Here is a 19,863-nt window from a genome sequence, read left to right on the forward strand (position 1 = left end):
AATCTAAAATCAACAAGGTTTCTCACTTTCTAAGTAGACTTGACAAAAGGAGAGGAAGCAATTCTTACTTCATATTTTGAAAAAGAGGGCAACTATAATTAACATAGACTTGGTACAACAAATCAGCTGTAGCATTTTATATCCTCATTACTCAGTAAAGGATTTTGTTTTTAAATTTACCCCAGTACCTACCCACTGCCCCTAAATAGGGCAAAAATAAATGATAATATAAAAAACTTCCTTCTATGATTTTAAACCTAATAAGGTAGGTTGGTTTGCTGTTGGTTTTTGTTGTTGTTGTTGTTTTATTTAAGCCAGTAACATTTTCCCTGGCATTCTCTTTATTCAACTCTGATTAGTTCTTCAGCCTTGGTAAATAGAGGTCCATCTTGTTTTTACACCATATCTTCTAGTTTTGAACCATGTAAACAACAGCATTTCAATAGTATTTTACCAGCTGAAAATCCACAATGTGCTATAGAAAAAATGTCATAAGACATTTCTATTTTAATCCTCAAAGCCAACATCAAAAGTAGAGGTTTCCTTTCTGCTTTTTAATTCATGCAAATCCATGAAACAACTTGACCATTTTCTTCTAGAGTCACATAGAAAACCTAAGAAAAATACCCTGGCTCAGTTCTTTCTTCTTCCGTAGTCCCTAGGATGTGGGCTGATGCAAGCTGCTGTCACATGGGTCTAGCTGCATTCTCAGTGCACCGATCTTATGAAGATACCAGAGTTGGAGAAACTCCTCAGGCATAGCATGGAAGCCAGAAAAGGGTAAGACGTTGTCATAATAGTGATGGCTGATGGGCTGCTCATGCATATTTACAGAGAAGGGCCAGAAGCCATAGATGGCCACCTCTTCACAGAGGCCCAGGGCTGCACTCACCAGAAAGAGTCCTGTGGACAGGCGCTTAGCATGAATTCCCCTACTTTTCCAGAATTTTCCGATGTTACGCAGGAAGTTGGGGTTAGCAAAAAGCACTGTTTGATTTGCACCGACATCTGACAGTGTATAATAAACACGGAGCGATGGCTCTGTCCCTGTCTTCATAGAAAACGCAGGCATATAGATGTAACTGTGGTTATAGATTTTCATGTTGTCCACAAATGTCTTTCTGGACCAAAGAAGGTTTTGAAACCTAAGAAAGAGAAAAAGTTCAATTAAATCTGGAGAAACCAACTCTCCTGTTCTTCTGATGGCTCTAAAGGTGCAAATTATATCAGTAGAAACACGTAAAATAAGTTTGTATTTAAAATCTACTTGAATTCACCAATGGCTTATTATCAAATAGCCTGTTTCTGCTCACTCTAGATCAGTGCAGTGAACTGGGATGTTGGAGAAGAATATTGACTATACCATGGACTGTCAGAAACATGGACAAACCTATCTTGGAAAAAGCACATCTAGAATGCTGCTTACATGCAGAGATGGTGAAACTTCAGCTCATATACTTTGGTTCTCAGACAGAACTAGCACCCAAAGGTGGATATTATGTTTGGTGGATTATATGGGATCAGCAAAATAGAAGATCTTCAATGAGATGGACTGACATAGTGGGTACAACAATGGGATCAAATACAGCAATAACTGTGAGGATGACACAGGACCAGACGGGTTTTGCTTTTGGTGTACACGGGATCACTATGACTGGCAACTGACTTGATGACACCTGACAACAATAACTGTTTTAAACTCAGGTAAACTTTCTTTAAAGGTGTCTTGTCTGAACTAAAATTATTTGTGCAGTCATTTTCTCTCTTACTAGAATATATTTCTCTAGAATAGAAAATGGTTTAATCACACAAAGGCTGCTGAGTAGAATTCTGATAAAAGCTACCTGTGTGATCTACCATAAACACAGGGATGACTTCCTCATCTGCAAATCATGAGAAGTATTTTAAAGACACATCTTCTGCTCAAATTCTGTGATTCTACACATATTCAGACCAATCAATGCTCTAACAGTGATTTGCATTTCAGGAAATAAACATTTGTTACTATTATAAAATTATATTGTGAATGAATTGTCCACAAAGCTTAATAAAATGATTGTACCATTTTGGTCCATTAGAGTTTAACTAAAGTGTCTAGTACAATCTTTTTTGTGCAGGAACTCAGAATTAAAACTTAGTGTGCCCATTTTTTTTTTACTTCAGAAAAGCAAAATCCAATGAGGAAACAAAAATATAGCTGTATGTAATGTTATAACAGTATAACATTAAAAGGACAAAGGCTGATGTTTGTATAAAGCACTAAGAAATATTACTTCTGCTCTGGAAGGGAGAGCGTATATAGATAACTTCATACAGCACTGGGGAAACTTTGAATTCTTCTCAGCACATAAAGTATTGACAGCCAGGTATAGAGTGCTCAAAGAGAATAATTAAACTGACCTAAAAGAAGAGACCTATAGGTGGCTCCTTTGGGGAGCTGCCCAAGAGAAAGCCAATGTGCCAATTGTTTGGATTATAATGAAACTCACTCATGGCCTGTCTGATTCAATCCTGCACTTAGCTTCCAGATATTGAGCAAGAGCAGGTAGCCAAGATAACTGACACTGAAAGAAAGCCTCCAGCACTGGAGTAAGAGAAGAAAACTGAAAAACAAAGAAGCTCAGAAGAAAATAAGACTACTCAAGAGTCAGAAGAAAACCACTTACAATCTATGATACTTTAGAAGTAATAGAAAAACATAAATAAAGAATAAAGTTAATTAGTGATTACCTGAGTTTGATAGAGGTTATTGCTTATAATAACATATGGTTTATGATGATGAAAAAAAATCACATTGATTAGGGTAAAGGGATGCATAGTTGATGAGGGTAACTGATGTCAATAAGTAGTACAACTATAAAAAAGTTGAATTGGCAAATGGCTAATAGGAAAGGCTACATTTTTGCAACAACAAAATGAGCAGCTGGTGAGGCCTATAAGGTGTTTTTGGGCTCAGTGAGTAAGAAGTTGCATTGCTAAGTCAAAGGCAGGTGGTTTGTATCCACCAGCTGTTCCTTGGGAGAAAGATGGGCAATCTCCTCGTGTCTGATTTACAGTCTTTGAAAATCCACTAGCTGGTCAGCTATGAGTTGGTTCTGACTCAACCGCAATGTGTTGAGGTGTTATTTCCTACTGAGGCCTGTGTACAACCAAAATACATCCTTGCCTCCAAGAAGATCCCTGGTTGTTCCTTCTCCAAAGGTTGAGGGTCAGCAAAAGAGAGGAAGACCCTCAATGAAGAATTGACACAGTGACTGTAACAATGGGCTCATGTATATTAGAGATGATGAGGATGGCACAAATTAGGGCAAGATTCAGATCTGTTACTGATGGGGCCCTATGAGTCATCATCAGCTCAACCATACCTAACAACAACATGTACAACCAAACACATCACAGGATTTTGGTTTCTTGGTTTGGAAGTTTAGGATCAGGTTTCATGGAGTATCATTGGTCTAATACTTAGTATGGCTGGTCTGCCTTTTTGTTTGTGGTGGTGTGCTTGGGGACTTAAAAAGGTTGCAAGCAGTCATCTGGAGCAAATATCAGGATCAAGAGGGAGAAACAAGTGTTTCTCCCATAAGCTTTCTCCCATAAACAACAATCTCCTTTGCCATGAGAGAATAATTTCATAGTGTCTAACTACCATTACGGAAGAGTTTAATCACAATTCTATAAAATATATCTAATCAAAAGGAAAAAATGTAGAAAGAAATTTCAAATTTTCATGGAATCCAGACTTACTAGCGTCATTAAGCCTGGGTGACACCCTGAAACTATTATCCAAAGATAATCTTTAAACATGAAACCAACATCTCAGGATTTAAATCAATTCTTAAGCTTAATTAACTAATTAAGCTTAAATAATGACTGTCTTGTATGTATGTAGACTCAAAATGACCAAAGAAACATGAAAGATTTTTCAGGAAACCTAAGAAGCAGTAAACTCATGTTAATAGGAAAGGAACAACTCAGAAAATGAAGGAAAAAAGTGATAATGAAATTTGAAGAATGTACTCACGGTCTTTGAATTTCACATATGGAAACTGTTGGATTGGTCTAGGTTCTATGTATATTCTCAGTAAAAGCAGAAAATGAACTCTTTAAATCTGTAATTGTTCATAAATCAGAACAGTTATTGCATCAATACAATAAGACTTTGTTGTTGTTATGTGCCATCAAGTCTAATACAACTCAAAATGATCTGATGAGTAACAGATTTGAACTCTGTTCTATTCTGTGCCATCCTCACCATCTCCCACACATTTGAGCCCATTGCTGCAGTCTCTGTGTCAATCCATCTCATTGAGGGTCTTCATCTCCTTCACTAACCCTCTACATTTCCAAGAATGATGTCACCCTCCAAGGAACAGCCCCTCCTAACAACATGCCCAAATTATGTGAGATAAAATATCTCCATGCTTGCCTCCAAGAAACACTTTGGTTGCACTTGCTCCAAAGAACATTAATAAGAAATTTGTTTTTGTTAGGTGTCATTGAGTCAAATATGACTCATAGCAACCCTATGAACAGTGGACTGGAACCCTGTCTTATCCTGTCCTACCTCCACCAACTCTGATGCACTTGGGCCCATTGCTATGCCAATTCATCTCACTGAAACTCTTCTCTTTTGCAAGCATGTTGTTCCTTTCAAGGTATAGCCTCTCCTAGAAAAATGTCCAAAGTATGTGAGACATAGCACCCTGGCTTCACTTTCCCCAAAACATATCCATTTGTTCTTTTGGCAATTTATGGGATATTCAGTACTCTTTTCCAACACCACAGCTCAAAGGCATCAATTGTTCTTCTGTCATCCGTATTCATTGTCAAGCTCTCAGACACATAAAAAGTGATTGAAAAGATGTTGGCTATTTAAAAATACACCAGATGTAATATGGTAACAGAAAACTTCAGCAAAAAGCCCCAGAGTAAAATCAAGAAAGTCATCAATCAGCTCCCCAAATAGAAAGAGAAAGTAGCAGCAGTAGTAATAGATTAATATGTCTGGCAGTAATGAGACAATATTTGCAACACTAATGGGAGAGATAATTTAGTAGCTGCTACAGAAATGGCTTGGTATTTTCAATTATTTCATATGCTTTTGAAAACTGGACAATGAATCAGAATGACAGAAAAACTGATGCCTTTGAGTTTAGCAGTGGAGAAGAGGACTGACTGTCCCTTGAAGTTGCAAAAGAATAAGCAAATTTATTTTGAAAACAGTGAAGCCAGCGTGCTCCTTCGGAGCGAGGTTGGTGAAACTTCATTTTACACATTTTGGGAATATTGTCCTTGGACAAGCACATCAAGTACATTGGAAAGGGGAGGGTCAATTGAAAAAGAAGAAAAGCCTCAACATGACAGAATGACACAGTGGCTGTAACAATGGGCTCGAGTATATCAGGGATGGGGAAGATGGGTTTCGTTTTGCTCTTTACAGGGAGGGTCACTTAAATTCATTTTCAACTCACTGGCACCTAAGAACATCAAAGAATCTGAATTGTGTTATTGGCAAAGTGCCCACGGACTGACAAAAGAAAGCTAATCAGTCTTGAAAGAAGTACAGTAAGAGAGTTCTTCAGAGACAAGTATTGTGAAACTCTGTCTCACGTACTTTGAGTACGTTATCAGGAGGGACTAGTTCTTGAAAAAGGACAACACGTTTGAAAAAGCAAGGGGTCACTGAAGGAGAGGAAGATCCTCAACAAGTTTCACTGACACACTGTCTACAACAACTAGTGTAAGCACAGTGGAGATTACCAGGAGGACAGCAGATCTGTCACAGCGTTGATCTGTGGTACACAACATCGCTATGCATTGTGGTCTATTTGATGGTACAAAAGAAACATAGCACTGCCCAATAATTTTATTAAGAGTTGGACAGGACACAAAAATACTTGTAATTTGCATTCTGCCTCAGTCAGGAACAATGCTTACATATATTGTTGTTGTTAGGTGCCATCGAATCAAGTATGACTCATAGCAACCCTATGAACAAAAGATCTGAAACCAGTCCTGTCCCCTGCACCACCCTCACACTTCTGACACACAAGATCCCAATGCATATATACTGAGTCAAATAGTGAGCTGAGATATATCTGGATTGAGAAGTAAGAAGCATACTGGGGGAAGAAAGGAGAATCTGTGAGATCTATGGTAAGAAACTGAAATATATTTCTCCATAGGATATCACTGGACACATTAAAAATGTAAATTTTAATTAATACTGCTACTTTAAAATGTAATAAAATAATCAACCAAAGAAGTTAAAAATAGGTTGAATTATTGGAATATGACTTGGAGGGGTAAGGAGGCATGAAACAAGGGATTACTGGTTTTTATTTTAGGCTTTGTCATACTCTTTACTTCTGACATGATATTTGTGTGTAATTTTGATAAAAATGCATGTTGTTGTTGTTATGTGCCGTCGAGTAGTTTGCGACTCATAGCGACCCTATGCACAACAGCCCTAAACCCTGCTCTATCCTGCACCAACCGCACTGCCTCTGACACACCCATCCCGATTACCCCAGTCACCGAATCAATCCATCTCATAGAGGGTCTTCCCCTCCTGTGCTGTCCCTCCACCCTCCCAAGCATGATGTCCCTCTCCAAGGACCCGTCCCTCCTGGAAACATGTCCAAAGTATGTCAGACGAAGCCCCAGAATCCTTGCCTCCAAGGACTATCTTGGTTTAATCCTCTCCAAGATGAATCTGTTTGTTTTCCTGGCAGTCCATGGTACATTCAGTACTCTTCTCCAGCACCACAGCTCAAAAGCATCCACTCTCCTTCTGTCCTCCCTAGTCATTGTCCAACTCTCTGATGCATAACAAGCGATTGCAAAGACCATGGCCTGTATCAGGCGCACCTTAGTCTCCAGAGAGACACCGTTGCTCCTGAATACTTTAGAGAGGTCCCTAACAGCAGACTTTCCCATCGCGATATGCTTTTTGATTTCCTGACTGCTGGTGCCAAGAGTGTTGACTGTGGAGCCGAGCAAACTGAAGCTGTGAACAATCTCAATCTCTTCGTCATCCATCCTGATGCTGCCAATTGGTCCAGTGGCGAGAATCTTTGTCTTCTTGACATTGAGCCTCAGTCCATACTGAAGGCTGCAGTCCTTGTCCATTCGCAGCAAGTGCATGAGGTCCTCCTCAGTTTCAGCGAGCAGGGTTGTGTCATCTGCATAACGCAGATAGTTAGTAGATCTTCCACCAATCCTGATGCCACAATTCTCCTCATAGAGCCCAGCCTCTCAGATAATCTGCTCTGCATACATATATTGAAAAGGTATGGAGACAGGATGCATACCTAGCGTACATAAAAATGCATAGTTGATAAAAATGTACAATTGTCATGGAGTCGAATTGGACTTGACATGCTCCATGTGCACAGCAATCCTGCTCCACAGGACTTTCAAAAGTTCAGTTATCGGAAATGGATCACCAGGCCTGTCTTCTGAGGCACCTCTGGGTACATGTGACTTTCCAGGCTTTTGAGTAGTAGTCATGACCTTTTATACCCAGGGATTTCTTGGTCATAACAGATTTCAATTTTATAAAGGTATGTATAGCCCATCAACAAACGAATGGATAGAGAAGCTGTGGTATATTCACACAATGGAATACTACACAGCATTGAAAAACAAGGAACTCGTGCAATATTACTCAAAATGGGTGACCCTGGAGGACATTATGCTGAGTGAAATATCTCAGTCACAAAAGGACAAATACTGCCTGGTGCCACTGTTGTAGAATGGCACTGACATCAGGGTTTGGGTAAAACTGAGAAAAACTAGATAAATTATGTATACTGCATTGAAACAGATGAGGGAGAGAATAACTTAAAAGCGATATACGATAGGATATTATGGTTATCACAAGAGTCCAGAATTAAGGTTGCATAGTGGAGTGTACTTGGGGTGGTGGGAGGGGATTGTATACCAAAGAAGGAATTTTTCTTTTGCTTTTCAAAGAGGGGAGCGAACTGGGGGTGGGGGGTGGGCTGGGCAGGGAGAAAAGTGCAATAATGAATGAATGGAAATCCAAAATCTCTGTAAATGTTCATTAAAATTATTAAAATTTAAAAAAGATATTTATAGCCCTCAAACTAAAATATAAGTTGTTAACAATATGCACTTAACAAGATAATTTGAATATATCTGTAACAGAAACTGACAAAAATCAATGATATATAAATCTAGAAATTAAAAATAATGATGAGAGTCTTTAAAAATGAAAGAATTTTTCTTTAGTTTTCAAAGAGAAGATCGAACTTAGGGGGAGGTTGGGCAGGAGAAAAGTGTAACAATAAATGAATGGAAATTAAAAGTCACCATAAACTTTCATTAAAATTAATAAGAAGAAAAAAATCTTATTTTTTTAAACATAAGTAGAAAACTTCTTAGAATGATTACATATTATACTGCAAAAAGAAATACTAATATAATAATTATCAAAGACTGTATCATCTGATAAAAATGTAAAAACATGGGAAATTAACAATGTAAAAAATACATAACAAACTAAAACTCTCAATGTCACTGCTTTCTGAGGCTTTAATTCTTAATGGGCAGAGAATTATTATCTTTCTACCATAGAGTTACAAGTGGATTCCAAAAGCTGGAGAAATGTGGCCTTCTGATTTGCAGGATAACACTGTGCCACCAGCAATTAATTTATTTATGTATCTATCTACATAAATCTATCTACAGAAAGTTATACTACCAAGCCCAAGGTGGGTGATTATATTGCGGCCTTTGGGCCTGGTTCAAATTGAGGTTTTGTTTGTTGTCTTTTTTTTTTGTGAAACATTCTTTTAGGTGGTATAGCACTGATCTGTGCATTGCTGTACAGAGGTAACTCATGGTTGCTGTGATGCTGAATACTGTGACACTGATGTGCCATATGTGATAATGGTTACCCATGGTGGACAGTGTTTGCTGGAGCTTCCTGATTAAAACAAGGTTGGAAGCAGAAGTGGCGTCCACTTCCGAAGAGGCTTGCCTCTGAAACTCTGTGAACAGTGCTCAGGTCTTCCATTCATAGGGTCGCTATGAGTTGTCTACGACTCGACCGCACCTAACAACAACAACTATCTATCTATCTATCTATCTATCTATCTATCTATCTATCTATCATCTATCTACCTATCTAATCTACATTTTATACACATATATACATATTTCTGTATATATATTTATTCCCATTCCAAAAAAAAGATATCTGACAGGGTAGGAAAATTATCAAATACTATCATTAACATTTCATCACAATCTTCCTAATGAAGATTATAAAAATATTACTGGAATAGTATATTGATAGAGAACTATTAGGAAGACAATCTGGATTTAGAAGAAGATGTGCACTAGGAACATCAGAGCCAATGTCAGATGGATCTTGGCAGGAAGCAGGGAGCACCAGAGAAATGTCTATCTGTGTTTCATTGACTATGCAAAGGCATTTGACGGTGTGTATCACAACAAACTGGGGCTGACTCTGAGAAGAACGGGAATCCCAGAACACTTGATTGTGCTCATGTGAAACAGGGTCAAGAAACACTGCATGTCTTAAAATCAGTAATGAGTGTGTCCTGTTGTTGTCGTTGTAGTTATGTGCTATCAAGTTGCCTGTGACTCATAGTGATCCAATGTACATTAGCTGTAAACTCTTCCCTATCCTGAGCCAATCTCATTGTGTCCAACTGACCTAATCCCATTTCTCCAGTCACTGAGTCAATCCTTTTCATTCTGAGCTCCTCTCTGACGTTGTCCTTCCTCCTGTCCAAGCATGATGTCTCTGTCCAAGGACTGGTCCTTCCTGGCCATGTGACCAAAGATTGTGACATGGAGCTTCAGATTTTTTCCTTCAGGGATCATCCTGGTTTTACCCTTTCCAGGACAAACCCATTTGCTCTCCTGGCAGTCCACTGTATGCTCAACACTCTTCTCCAGCACCACAACTCAAAGGTATCAATTATTCTTCTATCATACTTAGTTACTGTCCAGCTCTCAGATGCGTAGCAAGCAACTGGATCAGGAACATGTTAGTCTCCAAACTGACAGACATCATTGTTCTTCAGTACTCTAGAGAGGTCCCTGACAACAGACATTCCCAATGCAATTTTTTAATTTCCTGACTGGTGGTGCCAAGAGTGTTGACTGTGGAGCTGAAAGGCTGTAACTGTTAACAGGCTCAATCTCTTCTCCATCCATCATGGTGCTGCCAATTGGCCCAGTAGTGAGATTCTTTGTCTTCTTGATGTTGAGCGTCGATCCATATTGAAGACAACAGTCCCTGACCCTTTGCAGCAAACGCTTCAGGTCCTCAGTTTCAATGAGCAAGGTTGTGTCAACTGTATTACGTAGATTGTTGATGAATCTTCCTCCAATCCTGATGCCACATGCCTCCTCATAAAGTCAAGTCTCCTGAATGATCTGTTCTGCATATAGATCATCAATACAATACAATGCATCCTTAATGCACACATTTCCTGATCCAGAACCAAGCACTGTCTCCCTGCTCTGCTTTAACTACAGCTTCCTGGACCAATTATAGGTTTTTCATATACACAATTAAGTATTCTGGGATCCCCATTCTTCTCAAGGATAGCCACAATTTGTTGTGATCCACACAATCAAATGCCTTTCCATAGTCAAAGAAACAGATAGACAGTTCTCTGGTACTCTCTGCTTTTGGCCAAGATCCATCTAACATAGGCTATGATGTTCCTAGTGCCACAGCTGCTTCTAAACTCAGTCTGAACATGTGCAAGCTCTCTGCTGATGTACTGTTCCAGTCGTTTTTGTGTCCTTTATCCATACCTATTCAATCTGTGGAACAGATCATTTGAGAGGCTGAACTTTATGAGGATGAATGGCATCAGGATTGGAGGAAGATTCATCAACAACCTATGTTATACAGATGACACAACTTTGCTCATTGAAACTGAGGAGGACCTTATGTGTTTGCTACAAAATGTCAAGGACTACAATCTTCAATATGGATTGAAACTCAACATCAAGAAAATAAAGATTCTAACCACTGGGCCAATTGGCAGCACCATGATAGATGGAGAAGAGATTGAGTCTGTTAACAGTTTCAGCTTGCTTAGATCCACAGTCAACACTCTTGGCACCAACAGTCAGGAAATCAAAAGATTAATTGCATTAGGGAAATCTTCAGTCAGGGGCCTCTCCAGAATGCTGAAGTGCAAAGATGTCAGTCTAGAGACTAAGGTTTGCCTCATCTAGGCCATGGCCTTTGAAATTGCTTGCTACGCATCAAATTGCTTGATAATGACTAAGGATGACAGAAGAATAATTGGTGCCTTTAAGTTAATGTTCTAGAGACGTGTATCAAACATACCATGAACTGCCTAGAGAACAAACAGGTCTTTCCTGGAGAGAGTGAAGCCAGGCTGCTCCTTAAAGGCAAGGATTTTCAATCTCTATCTCACATACTTTGGACATGTTGCCAGGAGGGGCCATTCCTTGGAAAAGGACATCATGCTTGGGAGGATGGAGGGACAGTGCAAGACAGGAAGACCTGGGACACAGTAACTGGAGTAATGGTGGTAGATCTGTCAGAGACAGTGAGACTGGCTCAGGATAGGACAGAGTTCAGAGCTATTGTACACAGGATTGCTATGAATCATAAACAACTCAACAACACATAACAATAATATACATATATATTTAAATGTACAAACATAACAATTTCAATATGATTATATATGGATATTAATCACTACGGAGCTCTGGTGGCCTAGGGACAAGAAGCTGTGCTGAATCCCAGAAGTATGTGGTTTGAGTCCAGCAACTGCTCTGTGGGAGAAAGATGGGCAATCTCCTCCTGTGTAATGAAATTGTCTCTGAAAATTCAATGGAGGGTCAGCTATGGATCCATTCTGACTCAACAGTACACACAACAACAATGAATGTTTGCAGATAATTACCTGTGAACGTATACAAGAGGATTGGCTGAAAATATTATCTATTGGAAACAGTAAGAGACTTAGGCAAGTTAACTTTTAAAAGTACAAAACTTCCCTGCATAACAGCAATAATGTGTTAACTATAATGGAATGGAGATTTCATTTGAACCAGCAACAAAGCTCCCATATATGCCGGGTGAAAAAAAAAACAAAACCAAAAATAAAGGTAGCAGCTTTATGAACACAAGATGGCTCTCCAAAAAAAGCCTGTAGGTTCAATGTAAACTTCTCACAATGCCAACACCATTTAAAAAGAAAATTCAATCAATGGATTAAAAAAAAAAAATTAACATGAAGTATAAAGCAGTATCAGGAAGCACTGGCGGCCCAGTGGCAAGAAGCTGTGCTGCAATCCCAGAGGCGCAAGTTCTTATCCAGCAGATACTCCACTGGAGAAGGAGTGGCAATCTCCTCCTGTGCCTGTTGGATCCAATTCAACGGTACACAAAAAGAGGGGGCGGAATAAAGCAGTATCTTTAAGATAATTTTGGTTTAATATAACAAAGAGGGCAACGTGTTGTATTAAATGTCAAAACAGAAGCTACAACAATGAAAACAGTATGGAGTATGCTCAAGAACATGTAATATCTGACAGGAAAAAAGAAAGACAGGCTTCAGAAATGGCCCGACTTAAAAGGTGGTGTAATGGTGGACATGGATCAATGGTGATTAACTTTATAAAACAATGTATGAGAATTATACTATGAAACACAAATAGAGAAATGTGTGATGCACAATGTATATAAATAAAACACACACAATGTATATGAATTTTGTATGTATACAAATAGAAAATAATTTTTTTTAAAAAAAGGATAGATATGGAAAAAGAACACATCCCTGAAGACTCCTGGCTTTTCAAGGCAAAACTGAAAACAGTTGGTTACCTCTAAGAAAGCAATGGGATATATGATATAACCATAGGGTTCAAAGGAGACTTCTGTCATCTATCTATCATGTTTTTGCTTTTAGAAGGCAAATATATTTATACAGTGAAACCAGTGAAAGAACTTTTAGCAAGTGGAAATTGTCAGAGAATGACAATTCAAATGTTATCCAGCAAAAAGAATGATACACAAGTAATAAAAAAGTTCTGTTAAAGGTGAAAAACTTGGAAAAACAAGGAAAAATAAGGCAGTTTCATCAAGAGCCCACACTCGCAGGTTTGTGGGGGGTTTTTTGTTGTTGTTGCAGCAGAAATTTTTTCTTTTTCATTAAAAAACACTGTAGTTCTAATAATGGAAACATTTTCTTGTAAGTCCAGTTTACATATATCAATATACTTAAAGGTTAGAACTGTGATCATTTACTTTTTGAACCATTTCATGTATCCTAGTCAGAACTACTGTCATTATTAACCCACTTACAATGATACCTCAAACCATGAGCAGGTTTTACTGGATATGCTTTCGTAAGGAAATCCTCTGGTGTCCTGCTGGCAAGAAGCTGGGGTGCAATCCTGAAGGCATGTTTCAAGGCCACCAGCTGCTCTGTGGGAGAAGGATGGGCAATCTCCTTCTGTGTAATTAGCTGCCTCTGAAAACTGGGTTCACATGTACATGGGTTTGAATTTTAACCCTTTCATGACCTGTGTGACATGTTCAGTCTCTCAGGTTCCTTTGGAAGCTGCTATCCCACTTGTACATGCTGCCAACTACTGGTGGGGACTTGTATAACTGCATGAATCTGAAGAGAGATCTCATGCTTCAAATTCTACCACCAGACTTCATGTATGTCCCCATAACTATATAAAAATCTATATTACCTCAAAAGTATCTTTCTCTCCAACCATTTCAGCATGCTCAAAGAGCATGTCAATTTCAACATTACTGAAAGCACAGGGTATCAACCAAAAATTCAAAGCCTAAATAATACAGTAATAAAAGGGTTAACATTATTATAATACTGTTTGTGCATTCTAAAATGCATTCACAAAATGAAGTGATAAAAATATTTCAGTTAATTTATCTCAGAATATTCCCTTTCAAATGTCTTTTAGAATATTCTATTTATTTTCTCTATAATGTTTTATATTAACACTTCTGAATTTACTTCTACTCTATTATTTCGGCAGGTTTCCAGTGGGTCAACTCCTTTCTTCAAACTTGTTTTTCTAGTATTTTTTTGACGACTGGCCATGTTCATGGGTGCTCACTGTCATTTTTCTGTCCCTTTCTAGAGCTGTTTACCCAGCTGTTGCTTCCTTTTCCTCTGTCCTTGACTGTTTATTGTGTGTTGACTTAGAGTATCTTCTTTCTTCTCTATACATGGTCATCCTGTGGGAGTGTCTTTTTCACAGGAACATATTTTACAAGACTACAAACAGCACTCCGTATCAAGATATTCCACTCTTACATAATGCCTAAGAAAATGTGCCTTTAGAATTTAAATTTGTAAAACACAGGTAGAATGGAGGTTCCAAATCTAGGCTGAAAATGCAAAAAGAAATTTAGGACAGGCCTTTAGGGGATGACTATATATTTGAACTTTGGGAAAGGTTATAGGTTAGCTGGGTCATCAGACCTAAGGGGTAAAGCAATTTTTATATAATACAGGATTTTATTCAATCTCTATAGTACATTTGCTGTACAGAGGTAACTCGTGGTTGCTGTGATGCTGAACACTGTGACACTGACACTGTTGTTTCAAATGTGATAATGGTTACCCATGGTGGACAGAGTTTGTGGAGTTCCCCGATTAAAACAAGCTTGGATGCAGGAGTGACATCCACTTCTGAAATAGCTTGCCTCCAGAAACTCTATGAACTTGGGGAAACGATGAAAGTTATTAAAGTGTTCAGGTCTTTTGTTCATACGGTCGCTATGAGTCGTCTATGATTCAACAGCACTTAACAATAACAATAACAACAACATAACTCTATGAAGCAGGCATTGAACTTTTTTTCTGCTTTTGAGCTACCTCAAGACTAGCGAAGCTGAGTTATTCTGAAGAATTTTCATACCAGGAACATGGCAGGTTCCAGACTTCAACTCAACTAAGAGACTCTGTATTCAGTCTCTTACAATTGTATTTTCTCTAAGGGGATGGAGCATCATTCCTATCTTGTATGAATTCACTCATCTATGATGTAGGCTCACTTCTCTCCTTCTCTAGGACTTACTCTACAACAGTCCTTGTTAATGTCTCTGTCTAAATATCTATATCCTTCCACTGACCACTTCATTTCTCTCACCTGGGTCTTTGTTTAAATCTCCTACATCTGAAAACAAACTAAAAACAAACATTATTTTACCCAAAAGTACATTTTTTTCTCTAGCTCTTTCTCAACTTCCTTCCTTCACACTGCAATCTGGTTCATATCTCATCCACCACTTCGGCAAATTTCATTTGCTCTCATGACTTAAACCAGGATCTGGGCACTTGTAATCAGGTGGAAATGTCATTTTAACAACAGATGCTAAAGTTCTTTATGGGGAGAAAATCCTTTTTTTCTTTAACTGTGCACAAGTGCTTTAAGTGTTGAAGGTGAAAGCCCAAGAAAATGTCCTTGGACTACAAAGCAAAAGAAGTTGTAACTAAATTCTCCTGTATACACAGGTAACAGGACTGTGGGAGTGAGCAGAGACAAAAGGTGAGAGGAAAACAAGACAGAGAAGCAAAATATTGTGAGAGACGAAATATTAGATACAAAACCATATTTTGACTATTGGAGATTTTTCAGACTATATTATCATCTAGTCTTATTTTAGACCATAATTTAAGTGATATTGTCACCATTTATGTACTAATACATATATATTTCTATAGTTATATAACTGTTAATAGTGGAACTTTTGTGGTCTAGTGGTGAGAAGCTGTGTTACAACCTGAAGGCACGCCCAGGCCACCAGCTGCTCCTCAGGACAAAGATGGGCAATCTCTTCTCATGCAATTAACTGCCTCTGAAAACTCACCAGAGGGTCAAGTATGGGATGGTTCTGACTCTGATACACAACAACAACAACATATTAATAATAGAGAGGCCTACTATTCCATTTCTATAGTGTTTACTTGACAGTTTATAAGTTAACTCCCCTCTATCACTTCATACCTTCTGTAAAATCTGCTACCAATACATAGTGCATTGGATGTGATACGTATTTTGGAGCAATCAAGGAAAAGAAGATTTAACCCATGTCTGCATTGAGACAGAGTATAGGGAGCACAATCACACAAGGCAAGATATGCAGGAGAAAGAGCCTTAAAACAGATCATTGGAATAAACAAGAACCATTTATATTGAAGCAGTGGAAATTCCCCAAGTATTGTGGAGAACACTAAACTCTCTGCTAGATATTGGATAGATTCCAAGTCAATTTGAAAAAAATTCTCAAGAACCAAGCTGTCCTCAGCTCACATCTGAATTCATACTGATGACTCTATCCTCAGCTCTCTTGCTTTCCAAAATAACATGGAAAAACAGTTTAATATTAAAGGGTAGGTTCTGAAGCCCCAACACTTACACTTCAATCACATCTCTAATACTTACTTAAAGCATATACTTAAGTTTCTTCATTGGTACAAATAGTAGTATTAGTTGTATCTAGTTCACATGAATTAATATTAAGTACTTAGAAGAGTGTTTGTCTTATAGTTAGCTCTCAATACATTCTAGTATTTATTATTATAGCCAGTAAATCACTGACCACACCTTCTCAACATTTATTTATTGAGTACATATCACATTCTGGTTGTTGTTCTTATGCACCTAAGGGAGACAGCAGAGAGCAATGCATAAAAGTAATTCTGCCCTCAATAAGCTTTCATTTAAGTGAGAAGAAAAAACAATGAGCAATAAATACATGGCAAATGCCTTGAAAAAAATAAAATTATATAATAGGAAAAGACTGAGTGAGTGTGTTTCCATTTTACTTGTTGTCTTTGTTGAGTGGGCTCTGACTCATAGAAACTCTGTATATAACGGACCAAAGCACTACTAAGTCTTGCACTATCCTCACAATCATGGCTATTTTTAAATTCACTCTTGGAGCCACTGTGCCAATCCATCTGGTTGAGAGTTTTTTTCTTTTTCATTGACATATTACTTGGGAAAACATTTTAGCTGAGATGTGACAAAAGCCCTTGTTGACACAGTCTGTAGAGAAGCTTTGTTAACCCAAAGCCTCAATTCTCTAGTGGTTTGAATCCGACAGCTACTCCTTGAGAGAAAAAAGGAGTAGGCTCCTCCCTGTAATTTACAGCTTTGGAAACTCACAAGAGGGTCTGCTATGAGTTGGAATCATTCAATGGAAATGGGGAAGAGAGATAATCCTTATAGAAGCCATTGTAGAATAGTGGGTTACATGTTAACCTGCTATTCAAAAGGTTGGGAGTTCACATATCAAAGCCAACAGGTGGCAATCCTGTATAAGCTGTAATAATAACCAAACATCCTGAGGAAAAGAGTTGCTGGTCTAGGACCTTGGAAATAGTCCTGGAGGACATCAAGGTCAACTGGCACAATATGCCCATAAAGATAATGTTTTACATCCTACTTTGGTGAATAGTGACTGAGGTCGTACAAGCTTGCAAGCAGCTGTATAAGGCCATATACTGGTTTCTACTTGTATAAAATAGATTTAAGAAATAAAAAATATTTGTAGAAAAAGTCCAAAGGCTTAATCTACCACATGAATCTCAACCAGGCCAATGGAAGAAAGAGATTTCACTCTGCAAAAGAAAAGTGATCCAACCGAGTGTAAATTATTGAACAATATTATTAATAGCTGCTTAATATTATATGCAAGTAAAATCTTGATTTAAAAAATAGCCGAAACAGTACAATTACAGTGAACTGCCAAATTCAAGTTGAATCCAGAAGAGGCAGTGGAATAGGGAGTATCATTACTAATATTAGATGGATCTTGGTTGAAAGCAGAGACTACTAGAAAGATGATTAATTGTGTTTCATTGATTATTCAACTATATGGATCATAAAAAACTATGGATAATATTGAGATGAGCGGAAATCCCTGAACACACAATTGTACTCATGAAAAAACTATACATAGACCAAGAAGCAGCTGCCTGACCAGAACAAGAGCATTTGTCATGGTTTAAAATCAGGAAAAATGTGTGCCAGGGCTGTATTCTGTATCCATACATAGTCAGTGACATGCTGAGCAAATCATTAGAAAGCTTGAATAAATGAAGAAGAATGTAACTTCAAGATTGCAGGAACATCCATCAACAACCTACATTATGCAGACACAGCCTTGCTTATAGAAAGTGAAGAAGATGTGAGACATTAACTGCAGAAAATCTATGACTACAGCCTTTAATATAGATCAAATCTCATTATCAACAAAACAAAAATCTTTCTCACTGTACCTATAGATAACATTGTGATAGATGAAGAAAATACTGAAATTGTCAAAGATTTAATTTTACTTGAATCTACAACATCCATGGTAACAGAAGACAAAAAAAATCTAATGAATGGATAGAAAAGAATGTATCCAGGGGGAAGTTGGTCTCTGGCTGCCCTTAGCACCAACACCAAGGACAATTACAAATTTCATATGCTGGCAGGGGATTCCCACAAGACCACACCAGAGACCTGATATAATGGCTGCACAGAGATACAGGGCTCTGTCCCCCTGGACTCCAAACTCAACATGGAGAGTTCAGCCAGAAGACATTGGTCTCTGACTGCTCTGTGCACAAGCATCACCAACGACAGATACAAACTTTAGAAGAGTCAGGTTCAGGCAAAAGATATTCCCATCAAGCTATGTACAAGACCTGAGAGGGTGGCTGCAAAGGGGTATGGGGCCTTGCACTCTTCACCTGACCTTGGATAGAAAGAGTGCATCAATCATCAGGAAACTGGTATCTGGCCACATTGTGGACCAGTAAGAAGAATTTTAGAAGAGGCAGGCAGCACTCAGGTGAGATTCATATAAGATTGTTCTGGAGTGCAGAGGGAAATTGAATGGATTTAGGAAAAGTGAGCTTCCCCATTGCACAGGACTGGAAAAGACTTCTGATATAGCAAGTTGCCCTCCCCCATAAAGGAAACACTTTGAGTCTGCTCATCAATGACACCATAAAGGTTAAACAAACAAACAAACACCCCAACAAAAATAAACGCTGTCAACAACTTACACAGACACAATAGAAACAGCCAAACATATACTAAGAAAAACGTCACATGATGTCAAGAAAGCAGCAGGCAGCTTAAAGCATTGTGGGGGAAAAAACCCAAAACAATCAAAACCAAAATTAGCTCCCCCCCAAAAAAGCAGAGTGTATTGTAGACTCAATGAATATTCTAGAGATAGAGAGGCAGAAGAAATATATTGACATGAAATCATACAAACAGCTACAGAAAAAGGTACAAATGATGTAAGAAAGAATGGAAGCCAAAAATAAAGCAAATACTCCAAAGCCTGGGCACCAGAAGAAATATATTGATATGGAAGAATATAAAAAACCATGGAAGAAAATGCAACCGATGGGAGAAATAATTGAAACTATAGATGATGTAAAAAATCATAGCAAGACAGAGAGGGTACAGTCACCACGGTCAACAGAGTACTCAAGATAACAGAAATTAATGAAAATCCAATCTAGAATACCAAGATAAAATTGCTAGAAATTTATAACATCACAGAAAGAGAGAGAGGAAGAAAAACCAAACCACAAAAAAACCCACAACAAACCAAAGAGAAGAGATGAAAGTCAGTGAATTGGAGCAAAATATGTATGATTGGAATTCCAGGACATGACGGCAACAAGGAAAGCATTGAGAAAATAGCAGAAAAGGTAGAAGAAAATTCCCCAGGAATTATGAAGAATGAGGAAATCTATATCAAGGAGCTCCGTGAACCCCAAACAGATTAGACCCTAAAAGAAAAACATCAAG

The 19,863-nt window shown here is 38.2% G+C and overlaps 1 protein-coding gene across 1 annotated transcript in view; it reads right to left on the reverse strand.

The window, feature by feature from the left end:
• Nucleotides 1–352: 352 nt before the first annotated feature.
• Nucleotides 353–19,863, reverse strand: part of ST8SIA1 (ST8 alpha-N-acetyl-neuraminide alpha-2,8-sialyltransferase 1) — a 242,445-nt gene continuing 222,934 nt past the window's right edge. The window contains exon 5 of the mRNA XM_006897203.1: nucleotides 353–1,145. Coding sequence (XP_006897265.1) covers nucleotides 659–1,145 — 487 coding nt within the window. The 3' untranslated portion in view covers nucleotides 353–658. The remainder of the gene's footprint in view (nucleotides 1,146–19,863) is intronic.

Source organism: Elephantulus edwardii, unplaced genomic scaffold (assembly GCF_000299155.1).
Source record: "Elephantulus edwardii isolate Elephantulus edwardi_28Jun2011 unplaced genomic scaffold, EleEdw1.0 scaffold00206, whole genome shotgun sequence".
NCBI lineage: Eukaryota > Metazoa > Chordata > Mammalia > Macroscelidea > Macroscelididae > Elephantulus > Elephantulus edwardii.